Source organism: Xyrauchen texanus, chromosome 33 (genome assembly GCF_025860055.1).
Source record: "Xyrauchen texanus isolate HMW12.3.18 chromosome 33, RBS_HiC_50CHRs, whole genome shotgun sequence".
NCBI lineage: Eukaryota > Metazoa > Chordata > Actinopteri > Cypriniformes > Catostomidae > Xyrauchen > Xyrauchen texanus.
In genome coordinates, this window is record NC_068308.1 from 21,656,929 (window position 1) to 21,678,587 (window position 21,659).

Consider the following 21,659-nt stretch of genomic DNA (forward strand, 5'->3'; position numbering starts at 1 on the left):
GAGGACGAGGAGCAAGTCATTCTGGTAGCCCCTTACTGGCCCATCCGGACTTGGTTTTCGGACCTCACGCTCCTCACGCTCCTCACGACAGCCCCTCCCTGGCGAATTCCCCTGAGGAAGGACCTTCTTTCTCAGGGACATGGCACGCTCTGGCACCCGCACCCAGACCTCTGGAACCTCCATGTCTGGCCCTTGGACGGGATGCGGAATATCTAGCCGGCCTACCATCGACCGTCATAGATACAATCAATCAAGCCAGAGCCCCCTCTACGAGGCATCTTTACGCTCTAAAGTGGCGTCTGTTCGCGGACTGGTGTTCTTCCCGATCCGAAGACCCACAGAAGTGCGCAGTTAGGTCAGTGCTCGTGTTTCTTCAGGAGAGGCTGGAGAGGAGGCTGTCCCCCTCCACCCTCAAGGTGTATGTCGCCGCTATCGCGGCCCACCACGACACGGTAGACGGCAAGTCTCTTGTTAAGCACGACTTAATCGTCAGGTTCCTAAAAGGTGCCCGGAGGATAACTCCCTCCCGGTCTAAACTGTTCCCCTCCTGGGATCTCTCGGTCATCCTTACGGGACTCCAGAGACCCCCCTTCGAGCCGCTTGACTCAGTTGAACTCAGGGCCCTCTCTCTCAAGACCGCCCTGCTGATCGCGCTCGCTTCCATCAAGAGGGTCGGGGACCTGCATGCGTTCTCTGTTAGCGACACTTGCCTGGAGTTCGGTCCGGCAGACAATTTCGTGATCCTAAGACCGCGACCGGGCTATGTGCCCAAGGTTCCTACCACACCCTTCAGGGATCAGGTGGTGAACCTGCAAGTGCTGCCCCGGGAGGAGGCAGACCCAGCCCTTTCACTGCTGTGTCCAGTACGTGCTTTACGTATTTATCTGGATCGCACACAGAGCACCAGACGCTCTGAGCAGCTCTTCGTCTGCTTTGGGGGACAGCAGAAAGGGAACGCTGTCTCCAAGCAGAGACTCGCCCACTGGGTTGTCGACGCCATTTCCCTGGCTTATCACACCCAGGCCGTGTCTCCTGTGTCTCCCCTGCCACGTCGCTGAGCCGAGCCACTGTTGTGGCCGGACCATTTCCGGCTCCTCAGAAAGATCCTGAATGAACTCCTGTATTTGCGCCGCTTAAATACCCGTATGTCCGGGGGCGGGAAATGCAAATACTGGTTTCCAACTCTCATTGGCCTTTTTTCATAGTTCAGAGGTGAATATCGGCGCTCAAGAGAGACCCCTAGTGTCGCTTCTCTGACACAACATCTCGTTCCCTCCATCGGGGAACGGAGGTTACATACGTAACCTAGATGTTTTTCAACATGTGTATTTTGTCTTACTGAGTTTTTATAGTCAAAACAAGTGAAAACTTCTACCAGTGCTGAAGAAGTAATCCAAAGTATTTAGAATACATTACTGACCTTGAGTAATTTAACAGAATACATTACAAATTACATTTTACAGCATGTATTCTGTAGTTGAATACATTACAAAAGTAACCCTCCCAACCCTGTTATTTGTCATCAACTGAGAGATAAAGTGGAGTGCTTCTTTTTTAGTGCTTTCTATTTAAAAGATCTGCTCATCACGTTTGCAGTGGTTCTTTGATGTTTTAAATTTATAACAATTTTCACACAGGGGGGCTCATTTTCATGATTTCGCCTAGGGCCCCACAAACCCATGGGCCGGCCCTAGTGTCAGGACTTCTCATCACAGCATGCTAAATCAAAACTCGACATGTTTCAGGCTGTAATGAGGAAATCCTGTTCCATCATGCAAGTTCTGCTGAATAGGCCATGTCATGTCAATGCTTCAGTTAACAATATCCATTAGAACTTTAAGTCCAAAAGTGTGCACAATTAAATAAATATTCTCATATGTTTACTTAGATTTCTTGAGAAAAAATATATTTCATATTTCCTGGTAAATTTGCGATCAGAAAAGCATTTAACGGTGATACTTTTTCAAAACGCTAGATGGCGCTGGAGTGTTATTTCTGGCTGTCAATCAAAATTGATTTAAATTATTTAATTGTTCATTTGTCTTATATTAAATATTTGTATTTGTCTTTCAGTCTTCCTTCAGTAATCTTGTTCATTGTTTCATTGTTTGTAAAAGCTTTGCCATTAATACTCTGTATAGCGGATACCGTTGCTTTGCACTGTTACCTGTTACGGACAAGAATAAATCTCAGCAAAATTGAACGACTCATTAACAGTGATTGTAACAGTAATATAGTAGCCTATGTTATATTACAAGTTGACGTTATGCATGTAATAAAAAAATAAAAAACCATTAACTGAAACCTGCTCAAACGCTTTAAAAAAGTCGATTTTCAGAACACTCACTGCACACTCTGTATTATTAAAGTATAGTTGTCTGTGCCAGTGCAATGTTAAAAACTATGTACACGCAAAAATGCACCTCCTACTACACTACTACACACACACACACACACACACACACACACACACACACACACACACACACACACACACACACACACATATATAATATATATATATATTATGATTTAAGATTTAATTATTTCTGACCAACAAATCTCAAAGTTACATTGACGCGATAAAAGTCATTGGCTGAAATAATACAATGGCGACCTCTTGCGGAAGTAGGTGAAACAAAATAATTGTTCTATTATAAAATGTCACTTGATTTTCTCCGTTTTGTTGGATTTAAAAATAAGATTTTTTTTATAAACTGACTATTTGATTTGATTTAGTATAATGCTGACTTTGGTACCCTGGAAGACAATGAAAACAATCATTTTGATCTCCTATATTTAAACCTTTACCTTGTATCACGAATTAAGTTTCCCGGTGTCATTATTCAAGTGTAAATTGCAAAATTCTGCACTTAAATAAAAAGTACTGAAATTTCAATAAGACTCAGTAAATGAGTCTTATCTCATCAAAATTATGCTTATCTCATCATTTACTCACCCTCATGCCATCCCAGATGTGTATAACTTTCTTTCTTCTGCTGAACACAAAAGAAGATTTTTAGAAGAATATCTCAGCTTTGTTGGTAAATGAATGGGGGCCAGAAATGCATAGCTCCAAAAAGCATATAAAGGCAGCATAAAATTAATCCATATGACTCCGGTGGTTAAATCCATATCTTCAGAAGCAATATGATAGGTGAGAAACAGATTCATACATTTTAAGTTTGCAATATATGTATAACATCATGACCACCCACATTAAAATGAAGACTCCAGTCACATCAGTCACATTTTAAAAGCATTTTTATTCTACGTGGAGAGGGTCCACACATGGGGGCTACCATGTTAGAATCACATGACCAGCTGAATACTACTCGCTTAATCTCAGTAGCCGTCCTGTTATTTGAAAAGTTCACTCATTGAATCAACTAATCATGGCTGAGTGTGAATACAACATTTCTATAATGGCATCTGAAACTGAAAACTATTGATTTTAAATGATACTGCATTCCAGCCACTAGGTGTCAGTGTAAGTCTGCGATGACAAAAAGACAAACGTTAGAGTGCAACTTTAAATCCTTTTTTGCTATATTGTATGCTCTCTGCCAGTAGGTGGTGATATGCACAAAGAATGTGAATTGCCAAAAACAAAAGAAGAACTGTGTGAAAGTGAAAGTGGAGATTTATAGAAAAAAAAAAACTTAAATATTGATTTGTTTCTCACCCACACCTATCATATCTCTTCTGGAGATATGGATTTAACCACTGGAGTCTTATGGGTTACTTTTATGCTGCTTTATGTCCTTTTTGAACCTTCAAAGTTTGGCCTGAATTAAATGGACCAACAGAGCTGAAATATTCTTCTAAAATAATTGTTTGTGTTCTTCAGAAGAAAGAAAGTTATACACATCTGGGATGGCATGAGGGTGAGTAAATGATGAGGTAATTTTCATTTTCGGGTGAACTATCCCTCGATCCTGAACGATCCAGCACGCTAAGGTCTCCACAGTCGGTCTCTTCACACCACTAGGGGGCAGAACTGTATTTATGAAACGTTTATCACCAGAAAGAATTTTTTTACCAAAGAAGAGCGAATATTTTAGCCATCGATAATAATTTTTTCCCCTTACATTTTCGCTTACATTTTAATTTGATATCGACAGTATTTGCACACAGTGACAACACCCGGGAAAGATGAATGAGGATAATCTAACCACTCTGAAAATACTGATAATTGGAGAAAGCGGAGTGGGCAAATCCAGGTATGAGACTCAAGTCTACAGATGTCACATGCGAGAACATCAACAAACACTGCACGAGCTGTTTATAAATTAACCTGCACATTTAAAAAAATTATTTACGTTAGAAGGTTCTACTTGTGTTTTGTTCCTTCAATGTACCTTGTATTAATGTTAATTATAACATAAAATCAACCAAGTTCTCATAAAATAATGCTATTAACTCAAATAATAAACTATATTAAAATAATATAAAGAGATTGTATCAATTTCAAACTCAAATAATGTACTGAATGCTTAGGAATTTAAACTCTAAAATCAGAAATGTTTTGCGCACAATTGCCACACCAATGATGGTAAATATTTACCTGAGATTGCCAAATATGCTGTATGTGTATTTGTGATAGATTTGTTCTAGATGGAAAACAGTCTTTCTCGTTTTTAATGCTTTATAGATGCTTATAACAGCATTTCTTCCTCCCTCTCTTTTTTTCTGTCAGTCTTCTTTTGAGATTTACAGCTGATCAATTTAATCCAGACATAGGTGCAACCATTGGTAAGTCTAGATACAACATCAAATAAAGAATCAATCAATCAATCAATCAATCAATCAATCAGTCTGTCATCTTTCTTTCTGTGCTTTGACTCATATACTCTATGCATGGAAACATTAGGCAAAAGCTTTTGCCTTTAGGATTAATCTATCTAGTTCTGTAATGTTATCTTTAAGTTGTTTACATACTGTACTACTTATATGAGTATGTGGCGCTTCATGGTTAGCCTACATATTGTGTAAAATCGTGTCTCTTAATAATGTAATAAAAATAGAGACATTCTTTTTATACCACAAAATGAGGCCTATATAAGAGCTTTGCTGGCATGTTGAAATTCTGGACACCTAAAAGTTAGGCTAAATTAAAAATACATGCATCTATGTCAAATCCTGTTTCACAGCTAACTGATCATTGTCTTTAATTATGTTTGGGGAATTATCTACTGGTCTCTACCATTGTTGTTAAAGTATTGCCCATCATGAGGACGTCACAGTCAAAATTTCCCCTTAATCTAGATGGCCATTTATTATAGTTGATGTGCACGCTGAGAGTTGATTTGACCGCCATATTCTTCGCAAAGCCCACCAGTCCAAACTAAACAAGTCCAGATCTCCTTCATTGGCTTCTTCTGTTAAATCTGTCAGTGCTGTGCTGAAATTAAGGACTACTCCATGCCTCCCGATCTTTCATTCACAGAGTGCTGAGAGATTTATTCCTTTAGTCCTCCCGTGTCATCTTTACACATACTTTATTTTCTGTATTTCTCTTTGGGATGTAAATCACATATGTTTGTTAGTGGTGTGTCTCTGTGGAGTGATGAGACAGGTGGTTGAGTCGTCCTATTTTGTATTTATAAATGTATGTAATAAACCCACAATTCCCAATTTAGTTGTAAATTTGGAGTTTCTAACCCTAGGCTCTTTGGGCTTGTTGCCTGACACATATCTGTGGCCATCAAAATTACTATACATGTATGGTTTTACCATAATCCTCATAAAACATCTAGAATGTATTTCCACTTTTTAATCCTTATGAACGGTTAACCTGCCTATAGGGGGGTGGGGAGGGGGGGAGGGGGGGTTATTAATGTACCACTGATATAAGGGGTATTCAGAATCACAGTTAATAGTATATGTTGTATATGTTAAATGTCGTAAACACATCATTTATTCCCATTAAGGTGTAGATTTCAAGGTGAAATCCCTCGCTGTGGAGGGAAACAAAGCAAAGCTAGCAATCTGGGTGAGCAGTCAACTATGTTTTCCCTCTTTCCTATATAGAGTTCAGAGCTGTGCTGATTTGTGTTTCTTCTGAATGTTTTGTTTGTTAGTTTATTACACTTATTCCATTCCCAGGGCAATCAGGTCATAGTTTGGACATTACTGCATGGAAAAGATGCAGTAGCCCTTTTTAATGCTTTTGTAAACAATTGATCTGTTTCACTAATATACCAGAAGATGGCAGTGTTGATCCTTCCAAGTTTTCCTTCAAGGAAGGCCATTCTGAGTGTTTCTTTAGATATGCATGTCTTAGTAATTCATAATATTCATTTTTACATATATGTGCACCAATTTATTTTCATTTAAAGTCTTTAATCAGACTTTAATCATGCTGATTTTAGTGTTTGTGCTGTTTGTTTACAGGACACAGCAGGCCAGGAACGTTTTCGAACATTAACACCAAGTTACTACAGAGGAGCTCAGGGTGTCATACTGGGTGAGCGACTTGTGAATATCTTTCACAACCACTTCAGGGCCTTGCTAATCCAATGTGTTCATGCAACCAGCATATATTAGACAAGTGATGTTATAATACCATGGAATATTCCATGATAAACTGGATTGGTGTATTAAAATTTTATTCTGTGTAACATGTTTCTGTTGAATATGTTGTAATTTATTGTGTCATTTTAGTGTATGACGTCACTAGGCGAGAGACATTTGCTAAGCTGGATCATTGGTTGAATGAACTGGAAACGTACTGTACGAGAAATGACCTTGTCAAAATGCTAGTAGGAAACAAAATAGATAAGGTAAGTTCCTTTCTATGTACACATTTTTTTTAAAGACATACAATTCCACCATTTGCATTCACACTCATATATTTAAGGGATGGTTTGAACAAAAATGTAAATACTATCAGCATATTTATTGTATGATACTTATCAGAATATCATGGACATTTTGCTAGATAACCTCTTTTGCATTCTGCTTAAGTTAGAAAGTCATATTTGGTTTGGAACAACATGAGGGTGAGTACATGTTGATATCATTTTCATTTTGGGTGAACTATTCCTTTAAAACACCTGACTTTATACAATTCCTAAAGCCTGACAGACAGATCTGGTCTAGATTTGCTATTTCTTGTTCGTCTTTGCATTACTCCAGAGTGTACTGACTGGCACATGTTCAGGGAGGCTGCAACATATGGCGATTCTACCAACTTGGATCAGCATCAACAGCATCAGTGACCAGCTACATCAGCAAGTGCATTGATGATGTCAATTTCTCCAAGACCATCACCACACGCTCCAACCAGAAGCCGTGGATGACTGCGGAGGTGCGCACGCTGCTGAGGTCCCGAGACTCCGCCTTCAGAGAAGGCGATAAGGCAGCCCTAAGAACAGCTAGGGCCAAACTGTCACGGGCAATCAGAGAGGCAAAGCGCGCACACGCCCAGAGAATCCACAGTCATTTCCAGGACAGCGGTGACAAGCGGCGCATGTGGCAGGGCATCCAGGCCATCACCAACTACAGGACAACATCAGTTGCCTGTGACAAAGATGCCTCCCTTCCAGATGCGCTGAACGACTTCTACACTCGGTTTGAAGTGCAGAACGACGTGGTGGCGAGGAAGACCATCCCTCCTCCCAACGACCAGGTGCTCTGTCTTACCACGGCAGATGTGAGGAAAACTCTACGTAGAGTCAACCCACGGAAGTCTGCTGGACCAGACAACATTCCTGGCAGAGTGCTCAGAGGATGTGCAGACCAGCTAGCAGATGTTCTTACCGACATCTTCAACATCTCTCTGAGCAGCGCCGTCGTTCCAACGTGCTTCAAGGCCACCACCATCATCCCCATGCCAAAGAAGTCTCCAGTGTCCTGCCTCAACGACTACCGTCCCGTCGCACTTACACCCATCATCATGAAGTGCTTCGAGAGGCTCGTCACGAGGCAGATTAAGACCCAGCTGCCCCCTCACTAGACCCACTGCAGTTTGCGTATCATCCAAACCGTTCAACGGACGATGCCATCGCCACAACCCTCCATCTGGCCCTCACCCACCTAGACAATAAGGACTCATACGTTCGAATGCTGTTCATGGATTTCAGCTCAGCATTCAACACAATCATTCCCCAGCAACTGATTGGAAAGCTGAACCTACTGGGCCTGGACACCTCCCTCTGCAACTGGATCCTGGACTTCCTGACTGGGAGACCTCAGTCAGTCCGGATCGGGAACAGCATCTCCACCAACACCACACTGAGCACTGGGGCCCCCCAGGGCTGTGTGCTCAGTCCACTGCTGTTCACTCTGCTGACTCACGACTGTGCAGCAATGCACAGCTCGAACCACATCATCAAGTTCGGCGATGACACGACCGTCGGTGGGTCTCATCAGCAAGAACGACGAGTCAGCATACAGAGCGGAGGTGCAGCGGCTGACGGACTGCTGTAGAGCCAACAACCTGTCCCTGAATGTTGACAAAACAAAAGAGATGGTTGTTGACTTTAGGAGAGCACAAGGTGAACACACTCCTCTGTGGAGATCGTCAAGAGCACCAAATTCCTTGATGTTCACCTGGTGGAGAACCTCACCTGGTCCCTCAACACCAGCTCTATCACCAAGAAAGCCCAGCAGCATCTCTACTTTCTTCGAAGGCTGAGGAAAGCACATCTCCCACCCCCCATCCTCACTACATTCTATAGAGGGACTTTTGAGAGCATCCTGAGCAGCTGCATCACTGCCTGGTTTGGGACTTGCACCGTTTCGGACCGCAAAGCCCTGCAGAGGATAGTGAGAACAGCTGAGAAGATCATTGGGGTCTCTCTTCCCTCCATCAAAGACATTTACAAAAACACTGTATCCACAGAAGCAACCAGCATTGTGGACGACCCCACACACCCCTCACACAAACTCTTTATCCTCCTGCCGTCTGACAAGAGGTACCGAAGCATTCGGGCCCTCACGGCCAGACTGTGTAACAGCTTCTTCCCCCAAGCCATCAGACTCCTCAATACTCAGAGACTAGTTTGACACACACACACACACACACACACACACACACGTGTCCTGAGTTGCACTTTAATTACTGTCACTTTATAACTGTCTGCTACCCCAATAACTGCTATGCGCATAGAACACTATCTTATAGTATGTTATGTTTACGTTTTTAGAAACTGTCATCTTTTTGCACTACTGAGTACTGGTCGGCGCTGCACTGTGTCTGTGTGTATTGTCCAGTTCATTGTCAGAAATTTGTTGTACTGTCCCGTACTTTTTGCACATGTTTGCACGTGCACTTTATATAGGTATTTTATTTCGTTGTGTAGTCTCATGTGGTCCTGTGTTGGTCCTTTGTTGTTTTTATGTAGCACCATGGTCCTGGAGGAACGTCGTCTCGATTTGCTGTGTACTGTACTAACTGTATATGGTTGAAACGACAATAAAAACCACTTGACTTGACACTTGACTGATATGTCTCTACACAATAGTCTTTCTGTATTGTTAAATACAAAATGCTAATGTGGGCATGGAAAATCATCTAAAGACTAATCATCTGATCATCTAAGTCATTTCTCAGGGCTGTCATTTGGAGTAATTTTCTCTGTTTTCTTGCAGGAAGACCGTGAACTACAGCGAGACGAGGGCCTGAAGTTTGCTAGAAAACATTCCATGCTTTTCATAGGTGAGCTGCATTAGGATGCCCTGTTCATCCTGTGTAGAATTGCTAAACCCTCTTATTTCAGAGCCTGAAATGAGAATCCATTGCCCTTATACTTGGGATTGAGTTTTTGTGCTCTCATATTTCATTTCAAGATTCATCACCTTCACTCATGGAAAAATCTGACATTAGACGAAAGCTAGTTTATTCAACTGCCATAATACACACAGGCTACTATTTTTAAACACTTAGGCCCATTTGCTAAAAGCAATCATTATGTTATTTAATTGAAAGATGGATTATTTGTACAACTTGAGCATTCATTTATTATTACAGCAAATTCAAGTCAGACTTCACAATGGTTCCAATTTATTTTTCATTTGAGCTTGTGTAATCGTACCAGTCCTGTATATGTATTTGTGGGTGACGTCCTGCATTCTTCTGAGCTGTGGGTTTGGTTTGTAAGTCATGTGACACGCCTCATGTGTGGGTATGTAAGCAGCGATCTGTCTGAATTAGCCGCGAAGCCATCACATCAAATGAAATGTGCAGATGGACATCATGGCTGCAGCTTGTGCACTACAGGCCAATTCTTCTATTTTCATCTTTCTTCAGATTTAATATTTCCTATTACCTCTTCCTTTTTAATGAAATTTAATATTAAAGGCCAAGTGTTTTGTTCACCATGTGGATACTTTGAGTAATGGATCTTCACGTTTGCAGCACGCCAAACTGACATCTTTTCTGTTTCGTGAAGACTAATATTTGTATCCGTACGTTGCAGTCGGACTTTCGTATTGCATTTAGGTTGAGGACTAATTGCTTCATTGTGTATTATATGTACACTTGTTTGGCCTCGAACATACAACACACAATTGCAGAAACTTTTCTTTTGCCAATGCATTGGGAGCTTGCAGTTTTGTTAAACATACTTACGCACATATTTTCTCCAGCAGAAATTGCGTTTCTGTTGCAATAACAAATCTCAGTACTCAAGGGGACAATAGAGTTACCTTGAAATGTCTGTGCCATTAAACCAGATGTGTTATTATTCAGGTAGCTAGCTATAAAGATGTCAACTTGCTCAGCAAGATTCTTTTAAACTCATACTCCGTCATGACATTCACTACAGCAGCCCATGCAGTAATGCAGAGAATGCAACCCGTTCTTGCATTTCGTTATTAATTGTACTGTGACACATTTAGAAACTCAACAATGCAAAAAAATCGAGCTTGCATAGCTAGAAGTGTTTTTGGTTACTTAACATGTGTAGACTATGTTTTGGGCATACACAATGTGATTCCAGCAACAAGCAATTTGTATGTTCACACTAAAATTAAAACTGTGTGTTGTGGCAGAATCACAGCCAACATATTTGATGTTTAACCTCCTGAAACCCGAGCGTGACTGCTGTGTATTTTCCATTTCCATTTTTGATTTGTAACTAGTAGCACCTAATAGTGGAGTGGTGGTTGCATAGTGGTCTAAAGCACTAAACTGTTAAGCAGAAGGTTGTCGGTTCAATCCCCACAGCCACCACCATTGTGTCCTTGAGCAAGGCACTTAACTCCAAGTTGCTCCGGAGGAATTGTCCCTGTAATTAGGGCTCTGTAAGTCGCTTTGGATATAAGCGTCTGCCAAATGCATAGATGTAAATGTATGAAAAAGAAAAAGTCAAATAGGGGGGAAAAATCCTAAAAATATATATCCACATATGTGGACAGATGGACTAAGTTGTGAAATTTTAAATTACACCAAGCTATAGAAAGTCAGATTTATTTAAATCAAATTGTTTATTATTTTCTAAAATGGCATATGCTACTCTTTACACCCAAACAGGATTCAGTTAAATAAACTTCTCAACAGAGGCACTTTATTGGCTCTGCACCCATAGGAACGATTCACACAAATCAACATCATGTTGTTGTGTCACGTGACTCATGCGCTAACATTGTAACCCTTAAATGATAGTCTAGAGTCTTGTGAACAGTGTTCAGTAGGTTTAAATGAATTAAAATTATGCGTTACATATAGCGAAGCCTCAATACAATATCCATGTATGTGGACACGAGGTCAAACGAAGTTAATGTACAGTTATGAGGAGCAGGATTTTGGACCAATCAGAGTTCATGACTAAAAAACGAAACCAAATGATTTAAAAAATGTGCTGTTGCTTGTCACTTGTCTCTTGTATGGTGTTTTATCGTGTCAGATCTGGTTAGGACACTGTGTTAGTCTCTCTCTCTCTCTCTCTCTCTCTCTCTCTCTCTTTTCCATACAGAGGCCAGTGCTAAGACTAGGAATGGTGTTCAGTGCGCATTTGAGGAGCTGGTTGAGAAAATCCTGCAGACTCCAGGCTTATGGGAGAGTGTACACAAGACAAGAGGAGATCAACTGACTGAACTATCTCAAACTGGTTACGGAGGCTGTGGAGCATATTGCTCACTTGTCTAAAACACAAACCAATATTTAAATAGTCTGGGTTAGATTACTTTAGAAATATATAGAGTAAATACACAGGATACATACACTTTTTTTGGTTTATGTGCTTGTGCAAGCACACAAGCAAATTGTTCATAATAGCACAGCCATTTGACATGCTTCCTGGACAGTGGTGATTGCTCAAAGCATCGATTATTTAAAGGGGACTGCACATACTACCCCCATCATTGGCTTTTGTTACAAAAATCGCTGGAAAAAACAGATAAGCCTTAGGATGAACCTTTTCCAATTGATGGGGCAAAAAAAAGATTAAGCTTGATTACACCACTGTACCTCTGATCAGTTTGCATATTTCTTGTGGTGTTTTACTTTGTTTTGTCCCAGTGCCTGTGTTTCTTATTTAGGGAGAGGTAAACACTCATCAGCCTTACTCAACCCTTTTAAACTGCTGGAATGAGACTTCAGTACAACAGATTTCCATCAACATGACCTCGCTTGATGTCTGCAGCGTGTGGAACCGAGTTTATCTTTATCTGGCCATCTTTCTATCCCAATTTCTCTTTCTGTCAGTCACTTATGTTAACTCTCTCTCTCTCTTGCTACATGTAATTCAGTTCATATCCAATTCAGTTCTATCACTTTCCCTTTTACTGTCTCTATGTTTTCACCCTCTCTCTCTTTACAGAATATAGGAGGAGATATTTAGGCTTTGGATCTGTGCTTTACTGCTTTTATTGACTTGTACCGCCCACTTAAAACATGTTTTTTGCAGGGTTTATCAAACAGATAGATTGGCACAACTTTCTATTGTACAAATACAAAGAGGGTGAAAATTAGTAGAATAGAAGGGAATAGATGCAGAATGTCTCTTTCTTTCCTCTCTAACCGCCTTAATTTGGATGAGAACTTTATGCATGCTGCCTTATGGACAGTATATCCGAAACACTTACTGTACAGACATGTCTCTCTGTCTAAGAGAAAGTAATTTTTTTTTTTTTATGTTGAAAAAGTGAGTGAGACATTAGGGCGTGGCTGTAGGCATCTGTTTTTCACACTGAGAGAAATGGAACAAAAGAACAAATTTAGAAATTCTCTAATGTTTTTTTTTTTCCCTCAATCATAAAAAAATTATTTGACACTTGAAGGCATAGTCAGCTCGATCCAAATCACAAATTCCGTGGAACAAAAGTGAAGAAGAATATTGAACAATGTTGGAGCTGCTCTTTGCATACAATAAAAGTGAGTAGTGAATGAAGCCTAACAATTCCTTGCTTGTTTCACGGGGAAAAAAAGAGTTTGGAAGGTTTGGAATAGCATGAGGGTAAATACTGGACCAGTTTATAGCATAAGCTTGCTGCTGTATGAGTCTTGGAGAGAGAGGGCTATGAAGTCTCAAGAAGTCTGTTGTGTTTGTTTTAAGAACAATCCAGGGGGTCCCAGATGTCTAGTCTTATATTCATTGCTTAAAAACTGGGTGGCAAAGTCCAGTTGCAGGCCAAACTCAGTTATGGCAGTTTCAGTGTGGCGCATGTGGAAGGAAACACTGGGTTTTTACTGTATGTAGACACAGAGAAGTCCTGTTTTGAGGATTTATGTATTCCTTTTTTTTACTTGTTTTGAAAATGGAAATTAATTAATATTGAAGATCAAATATTTGACTGTTGCCAGTTGCATGCAATGATATCTACTTGTGCATTTTCTTTTCTCTTTTAGTAGTCTTGTGCTGCAGCAGTTCTTAGGGTAGTTGGATGACATTTTGTATTTTTTGTATTATTTGACGATTCATTGCATATCAGAATCTTACCATGTGTTACAGTTAATATCCATTGATTCAAGATATTGTTTTAAGTTACTCTATTTTAAAGATTGCCTATTTGTATGTTAGTTATTATTAGGTACATCAGGTTATTCCAGTGACTCTGTAAATCACAAGAATGCATTGCTTATTGCACATAAATGACTGCATGTAAATATTTGTTGGTAATGGACTTTTTCATAAATACATTGTAATGTCGATGTTTCTGCTCCACTGACTCTCACTATAATGCTGCACTTTGAAATGATAATATTTTCTTTGAATATTTCTCTCTCTCTCTCTCTCTCTCTCTCTCTCTCTCTCTCTCTCTCTCTCTCTCTCTCTCTCAGTGAGTTCTTGTTAAATATGACCCACCACAGGAATGTATCTCCAGGCCTCTGTGATTTCACCTTTTCCCGTTACATTTTTGTGTGAATACTGTAGTGAGTGGAGTGAACTGTTTGCTTATTCATGTGTTCAAAAGCACCCGTCTGATGTGATGAATCTAAATTATTGCATTTGGGCAAACAGGCACGTCTGGTAACCATAGTGATTGCCTAGGTTTTTCCATGATGCATCTGTCTTCAGAGCCGTTTGACTAAGAGGTGCGTAATTCCTTTTCGACAAATGAAGGCTTAGCCGAAAGATCTTGGATTAAGTATGTAGAATTATTTGAAGAAAGTATGTCTCAAACAAACATCAATGGCACTTTGCAATGCCCATAATGTCCTTATATGACTGGCTATTCATGCATGTCACGTAATTCGGATACGTGTGTTTTCCCCAGATTCTACTTTAAATGCTCCCAACTGCCAGATAAAGTTTCATCTTTCTCCAGTACTAAGATTAAAATTACATGATATATTTTCAAACGAGGGCCAATTACCCTGTTACCCTGGTAAAAAGATCATCTTAGGCCAGCATTTCCATTCTGGTCCAGGTTGGTTAATATTGGTTTGGTGGTGAACTACCTGGTGGACCATCATAGCCATACTGTTCACTAGAAAAGAAAAAAAATGCTGATCATTCATCTTGGGGGAAAATCTTTTGTGAGAAAATCTGTGGAATTAATTTAAATATGATCATATTGTGTTCAAGAGCTGAGAATACACACTCTCAGGCACCATTCACAACAAACATGTCCTTCCGCAAAAAACTAACTAGGCAGGATCTTTGAGATGCGTTTTTAAAAGTTGAAGTGGTTTTATTTTGACATGTGTGGAACTTAGGTGTTCAGATCTGCAGAAAACGGCAGATCTTTCTGCAGGTGTGGATTCATATTGTCCTGCTAATGGCAGACTAAAGAAGATCTGTGGTCTTCATTTTCTCTGATGCACCAAACTCGGCTTATATCTGTACATTTCTGCATAGGCCATCGGTACATGTCTCATTTACCATGGCCTGTTATGCATTCTCCTGTCTCCTCAAGTGCATGGCTCAGTGCTCGACAAACCTCTCTGTGGGCTCATCACACTGTCCCGCATGAGATCATTATGAGAAGTCAGTGGTGGTTTCATAAGGTGTTGAGTTGCCTAGACGTTAGTGCAGTTGGCCTGCTCACACATCCAGCTCTCGTTATCAGTCTGATTGATTTGCCGTGTCGACCAAGGGAACTGAGTCAGAGAAATTGTGGGTTGGTAGATGGCTTGCGGAAAGTACATGAAGGGTCAGGGTTATAGCGATGGTTTCTGAATCGGTATTTTACTCTAGAGAAACATTTAAGCGCATCGTGCTGTGTGTAAATCCAAAGGAACATTTTCATTAGCGTTATACAGTAAATGCCATTTAGTGTGGTGTGAAATACTAGGGTTTCTTTGTACCACAGATCCTGTAGCTATTGATGCAATTTTTGGCTAGTTTTGAAGCTTCAGTTAACTGTGGCATTGGTCTAAAAAGCTATTTGCTTAGTGGTATTCCATTTCCAAATCCTTCTTAACTCAGAATGATACCCTGCCTGAGGACTAGGCTTTCGCGTTACTGTAAGTACCAAGTTGATTAGAAATGCCTGTGGTAATATGTGTAATCTTTTGAGATTCACTTGTGCAACTTACACAGTTAATAGATGTCAAGGGTTGGAAATACATTGACTGCAAGGACAACCAACAAGCTTGAGCTTGTTGTGGACTTCAGGAAGAAAGACGGAGAACACAGCCCCATCACCATCAATGGAGCACCGGTGGAGAGAGTCAGCAGCTTTAAGTTCCTCGGTGTCCACATTACTGAGGAACTCACATGGTCCGTCCACACTGAGGCCATTGTGAAGAAGGCTCACCAGCGCCTCTTCTTCCTGAGACGGCTGAGGAAGTTTGGAATGAACCACCACGTCCTCACACGGTTCTACACCAGCACTGTAGAGAGCATCCTGACTGGCTGCATCACCGCCAGGTACGGCAGTAGCACCGCCCACAACTGCAAAGCCCTGCAAAGGGTGGTGCGAACTGCCAGGAACATCATCGGAGGTGAGCTTCCCTCCCTCCAGGACATATATACCAGGCGGTGTGTGAAAAAAGCTCGGAGGATCATCAGAGACTCCAGCCACCCGAGTCATGGTCTGTTCTCACTGCTACCATCAGGCAGGCGTTATCGCAGCATCAGGACCCGCACCAGCCGACTACATGATAGCTTTTTCCCCCCAAGCAATCAGACTGTTGAACACTTGATCTATCAGGATCAATAATTAGCACTGCACTTTATTCATCTATAATCTCACACTGGACTGTCAACATATTCTCCTCAATATACTACTTCATATATATATATTTCATATACTCCTTACTTATTGTATTGTATATTGTGTATTCTGTATTGTGTGTATTGTATATAATTATCGTGTTGTGTAAGTATGTGTACATTTTATATGTAAATTGTGTTGTGTAAGTATATTGTTTACTGTAATTGGTATACGTCTCGTCACTGTCATGACTGCTATGTTGCTCGGAACTGCACACAAGAATTTCACCTACTGTTGCACTTGTGTACATGGTAGTGTGACAATAAAGTGATTTGATTCGATTGATTGATTTGATATAATTCTGTCCAGATCAGGGGCTAAAAACAATGTTTTTTTTTTTAATTTTAGTTTAATCTGAACAGAAACTGTACTTTTAAGTTCCTTGTCCAGCGTATGTGGATTCCTTTCCAAAAAGTTTCCAAAAACTAAATATAAGAACAATTAACAACATTCTTTTAAACAATTACTGTACTCTAAACTGGGGTGGGTGATATACCAGTTGCACATGTGCCAGCAAGAGAAACCATACCAAAAAAGCAACTTGACGTACTTTTTTTTTTCTTGATGGGGGATCGATAAGCATAGAAAGTATAGCGAGCATAGTATACAGTAGCCTATATGAAATAATGTCTTTTAACCTCCTGAGACTCGAGCGTGACTGGTGTGTGCATTTCCCATTTCGCTTTTTGATTTGTAACAAGTAGCACCTAATAAACATGCAAAATAAAAATCTTGTGCAAATTGTTTTCTTAAAAATGTATGGCAACCTTTGTGAACAGTGTGACTAAGTTGTGAAATTTTAAGTAATACCAAGTTGATTACCATTGTCCCATGTCTGCCAAACATGTTGAGTGGTCCAAACATCATCTGGAGCCTTAAAAGGACATTTTGGTTGGATTTTAGGAGTGAATGCACTTTGCTGCATAGAGAGCAATAGGATGCTCCTTTGCTTCCCTATTTAGTGAATGGCTTAACCTCAAGTGTGCTGTCTCTCTGCAATTGTCTCAGAACAGTTCAAAATGCACCTCATTTTAATCCTAACTCACTATAAAGCCATGAACCCATTGTGTGTGGCGTTTCACAAAAAAATCGCTTACATTTTAAAATTGGCATATCGGAAGATAAAAGAGACTAATCTTTTGACTCAAACTGGTTTAAATGTAAATATCTTATTAGGTTTCTTACTAGATTAAGTTTTGTCACAAGACATGTACGTCAAAAGTTTAACCCTTTACTGACAGCACAGAGTCTTCTGAACTGAGATCAGTCAGTTTCAATTAATTTAAGTTATGTGTTGCCTGTAGCAATTAAAGCCCAAATGCAAAATCCATGCAATATGCAACGTGTGTACGATGGACTGCGCGATGTTAAATAAATGTATCTCTTGGAGCAAAGCACCTGCAAGTCCAAATCTCAACTATATTCTGGAAATTAGCCCAAAAAACAGGACTGTCAATATTTATAAGTGACTGTATGAAAGAACCAAGCCCAAAGTCTCTCATAATAAGTGGACTTTACAACACTGATCAGGTGAATCCACACAAAGGACAAAATAAGGAAAAGCTTGTAAGGTGTGAAGTAATAAGCAATTAAAAAATATCTATATTAACCGTGAATGTATATGTAGTAATTATAGGCTATATCCACAACATGAAACTAGTGTAGATAAAGAAGTGTGTGATGCAGCAGTTTCCTTCAAAATCAAAGCACATGCTTATCATTTTCAACAACCAAGAGAGAAGCCAAATTTTTTTTTCAGGAAACATGATAATTCTGAAAATGTACTATGATAAACCCTTTGGTCTTGGGTTTCATGAAATTTTTTAAATAATTATATATATATATATATATATATATATATATATATATATATATATATATATATATATATATATATAAAATAATGTTTCATTGGTTGGCAGCATTTAAAAACAAAGTTTTCACAATTGAAAAGGACCTTGTTCCCATTTCCGGTTACATTCTGCAAAATAAATTAGATCGCTTTCGGTTTAATATCTTGAACCATTTTAACCAGATGATTAGCCTTTCTGAAAAGTTGGATATGAGCCTTTGTACTCACAAGCCCACGACTCGCAAGCTTTCTGCAGCTTTTAGAGTGATGTCCGAATGTCTGATTTGTGATATTATGTTAAAGTTTGTGCCTCAACATTTTAATGCGATTTTAAGCGGTTGTGTTTCTCGCCTCATTTTTCAACTGGCATGTATGAAGAATCTCACTGTTTCACTGCCCAGCTCCCTGACTTCAATCTTTAAAACATACTTTTGAATTCAAGCTTTCTGCTCTGGACAGATGACAGTCTTGGCTGTAAAATCTGTTGCACACAACTTCGATTTGTCTGGGCTGTCCCCTCCCAATTTCTGTGTTTGATAGAGCTCTGATATCCTGTCACCCATCTCTGCTTCCTTCTCTTTCTTCATCTTTCATTCTCCAGAATTCTGATGGGCAGAAGCATTTTCCTCATCAGTAAAAAGGAATGGGAAATTAATAAGGCTGTCTAAATTCTAAAATGCAATGTCTAGCCCATGCATTTTGACATGACCATCCATCTTCTGGTCCTCATGTTGATTTATTGGAGATAGAAAATAAAAGATCCTACAAAGAAAGGAAGAAAGGTTATTTCCTCTCGAAGTCAGTTTTTAGCTGAAGTAACTGGGCACAGGGGAGGCGAGAGCATGAATTAGTGGCTTCATTCATCTTTAGCAGATCTGTGGGTTTCACCAAATTCACATATGACATACCTTTGGCCCGGGTCCTCTCACTGGGATTCCAGTTGCGTTTTGTCATTCACTCCACACGTACATACACACATAAAGACTACCAGATTGACTACTACAGTATAGAGTGCTGTAGCTGCAGGCTCCTATAATAAACTAATCACATTGTATCAACACGCAGATGGGTGTAAGCTTTCGTCAAGCAGAAGGGGCAGTGCCATGGAAAAACTGCATGTTTCAGTGAGACAGTCCCCTTTCTGTGTTCCTAAGGAATGAAAGGAAAGGATGAAAACAGTCTGGTGGTCCTACAGGTCAGATGATTGGCACACACAGTAACAGATTCTTTACTGAGTGTAAATAATCATGCCTTGTGAAATAATTGTTGTATTTATTTGTCTTTTGAATCTCTGATCTAGTGAACGTGGATATGTTAGTGAATTGAACACAGACAGAACTGCCTGAAATTTTATGGATGGATCTTTTAATAGCCAATAATACAAAGGCCAGTTGAATTTCTTTGGTGTTTTTTAATTGCCTCTGATGGAACATTATGTGGAAACCATCACCATATATAATACTGCTGCTATATTTGATGGGCTTGAAAGTAGTAGTAAATCACCGTAATGTTTTTATTTGTCTGTCCCAGGCTGTGGATAACCAATCTGGCCCAATCTGATTTAAGTACATCAGATTTAAACACCATTCACTTTTGTGAGCTCATTAATGTGCAAACTATGATTTGTTGGCTCATTTTCATTTTTCTATTCTGTGCAGTACAAATATACAAGAAAGTACTGAGAATGATTAATGCGCTCTAGAGCGTATTGTGAGTGCGAATAATTCTTTCTTACACTTCTGGCTTTGAAAGTGCAACAGCAGCCCTGCTTTGAGGTGGTTTGGCCTCCTTCATCTGCTCTTACCTCGATTAATTTGCATATTTGCTTGAGTACATTTATAGCAAGTTACTTAAAGTAATCCACTACAGATTACTATTTTTACTTCTGTAATATTGTAATAATATGCTACCAATTACTTCATGTAAAAGGTAATCACATCTTTTACTTTACCTTTAAATTACTTTCTAAAACCCTCAACAGTTTTTTCAGTACTTTAATACGAATTAAACACCAGAACAAATGTACAATAACATTACAATGACATTAAGCCAGCAACTTGATTAGTAGAGAAACATTTTTGAAAACTTGTTGTTTATCTGCCCATTTATCAGGCTGATCTAAAAGTGCCCTTGCTTGTGTGCAAGATGCATGTGCATGCATTTGCGTTCTTGTGCTTGTTCATGTAAAAGACAGAAAAATCAGCCCAAACAAAATAGCATGAATGGATTTCTGAAAACACCTTTTGACAAGAAGGCGAACAGCTTTCTCAGTAAGTTTGTATGTGTTTGAATTGTAATGTATTTTTTGTGCATGTTTATTATATATATGTTTCCTTGTTGTTATATGGGTCATTGACAAATATGTTTTTTCGAGGTGATGATAGGTGTGGGTGAGAAACAGATACATAATTAAGTCCCTGCCCAGTAAGTGGCGATATGCATGAAAAATGTGAATCAGCAAAAGCAAAAAGAAGGAAGTAAAAGTATATATGTAGTAAAAAAGGACTTAAATAGTGATTTGTTTCTCACCCACACCTATCATATCACTTCTGGAAATATAGATTTAACCACTGGAGTCTTATGAATTACTTTTCTGCTGCCTTTATGTGCTTTTTGGGCCTTCAAAGTTCTGGCCACTATTCAGAGCAGAGATATTCATCTAAAGATGAAGGATGAAAGAAGTAAAATTTTTGTGTGAACTATCACTTAAAAGGTATTTTCCTTTCACATTGAATACATGAGTGTACACAGTGTAACAAATCGGTTACCTAACGTAACCTCGGTTCTCTGTAGATGAGGGAACGAGTATTGCGTAAGCTAGCTTACGCTACGGGAAAGATTAATCTTTTCTGAGATATTGAAGCCAAAAAATTATCCTTAATTTTGTATCATTTGTCAACGCAGTGCAGCAACTGCAGACCTTGAGCGGGCTAGCTAGCGAGCTCATTGGTTGCTCTGCGGCAACTGCTGCAGCCTATAGACGAACTTGGGCGAACTCGCGTCCAATGAGAGAGCGTCCGCGCGCTACTGCATCAAAGCCCGCCAAAATGAGCATGGCTAGAGTGCATATAAGCGTAGTTCGTAGGCTGGAACCCTGGTTTTCATTGAATGAAGCGAAAGTCGCTCGTGGCGCGAGCACGGCCGGCTACGCAATACTCGTTCCCTCATCTAGAGAGAACCGAGGTTACGTTAGGTAACC

General features: G+C 39.8%; 1 protein-coding gene across 1 annotated transcript; it reads left to right on the forward strand.

Moving 5' to 3' along the window:
- The first annotated feature begins 4,037 nt into the window (after positions 1-4,037).
- Positions 4,038-14,051, forward strand: LOC127626873 (ras-related protein Rab-18-B-like). The gene is made up of 7 exons (XM_052102971.1): positions 4,038-4,223; positions 4,700-4,755; positions 5,934-5,995; positions 6,397-6,469; positions 6,667-6,785; positions 9,598-9,664; positions 11,922-14,051. Exons 1-7 carry the CDS (start codon positions 4,156-4,158, stop codon positions 12,092-12,094), a joined length of 618 nt encoding a protein of 205 aa, XP_051958931.1. The 5' UTR covers positions 4,038-4,155; the 3' UTR covers positions 12,095-14,051.
- Positions 14,052-21,659: the final 7,608 nt, after the last annotated feature.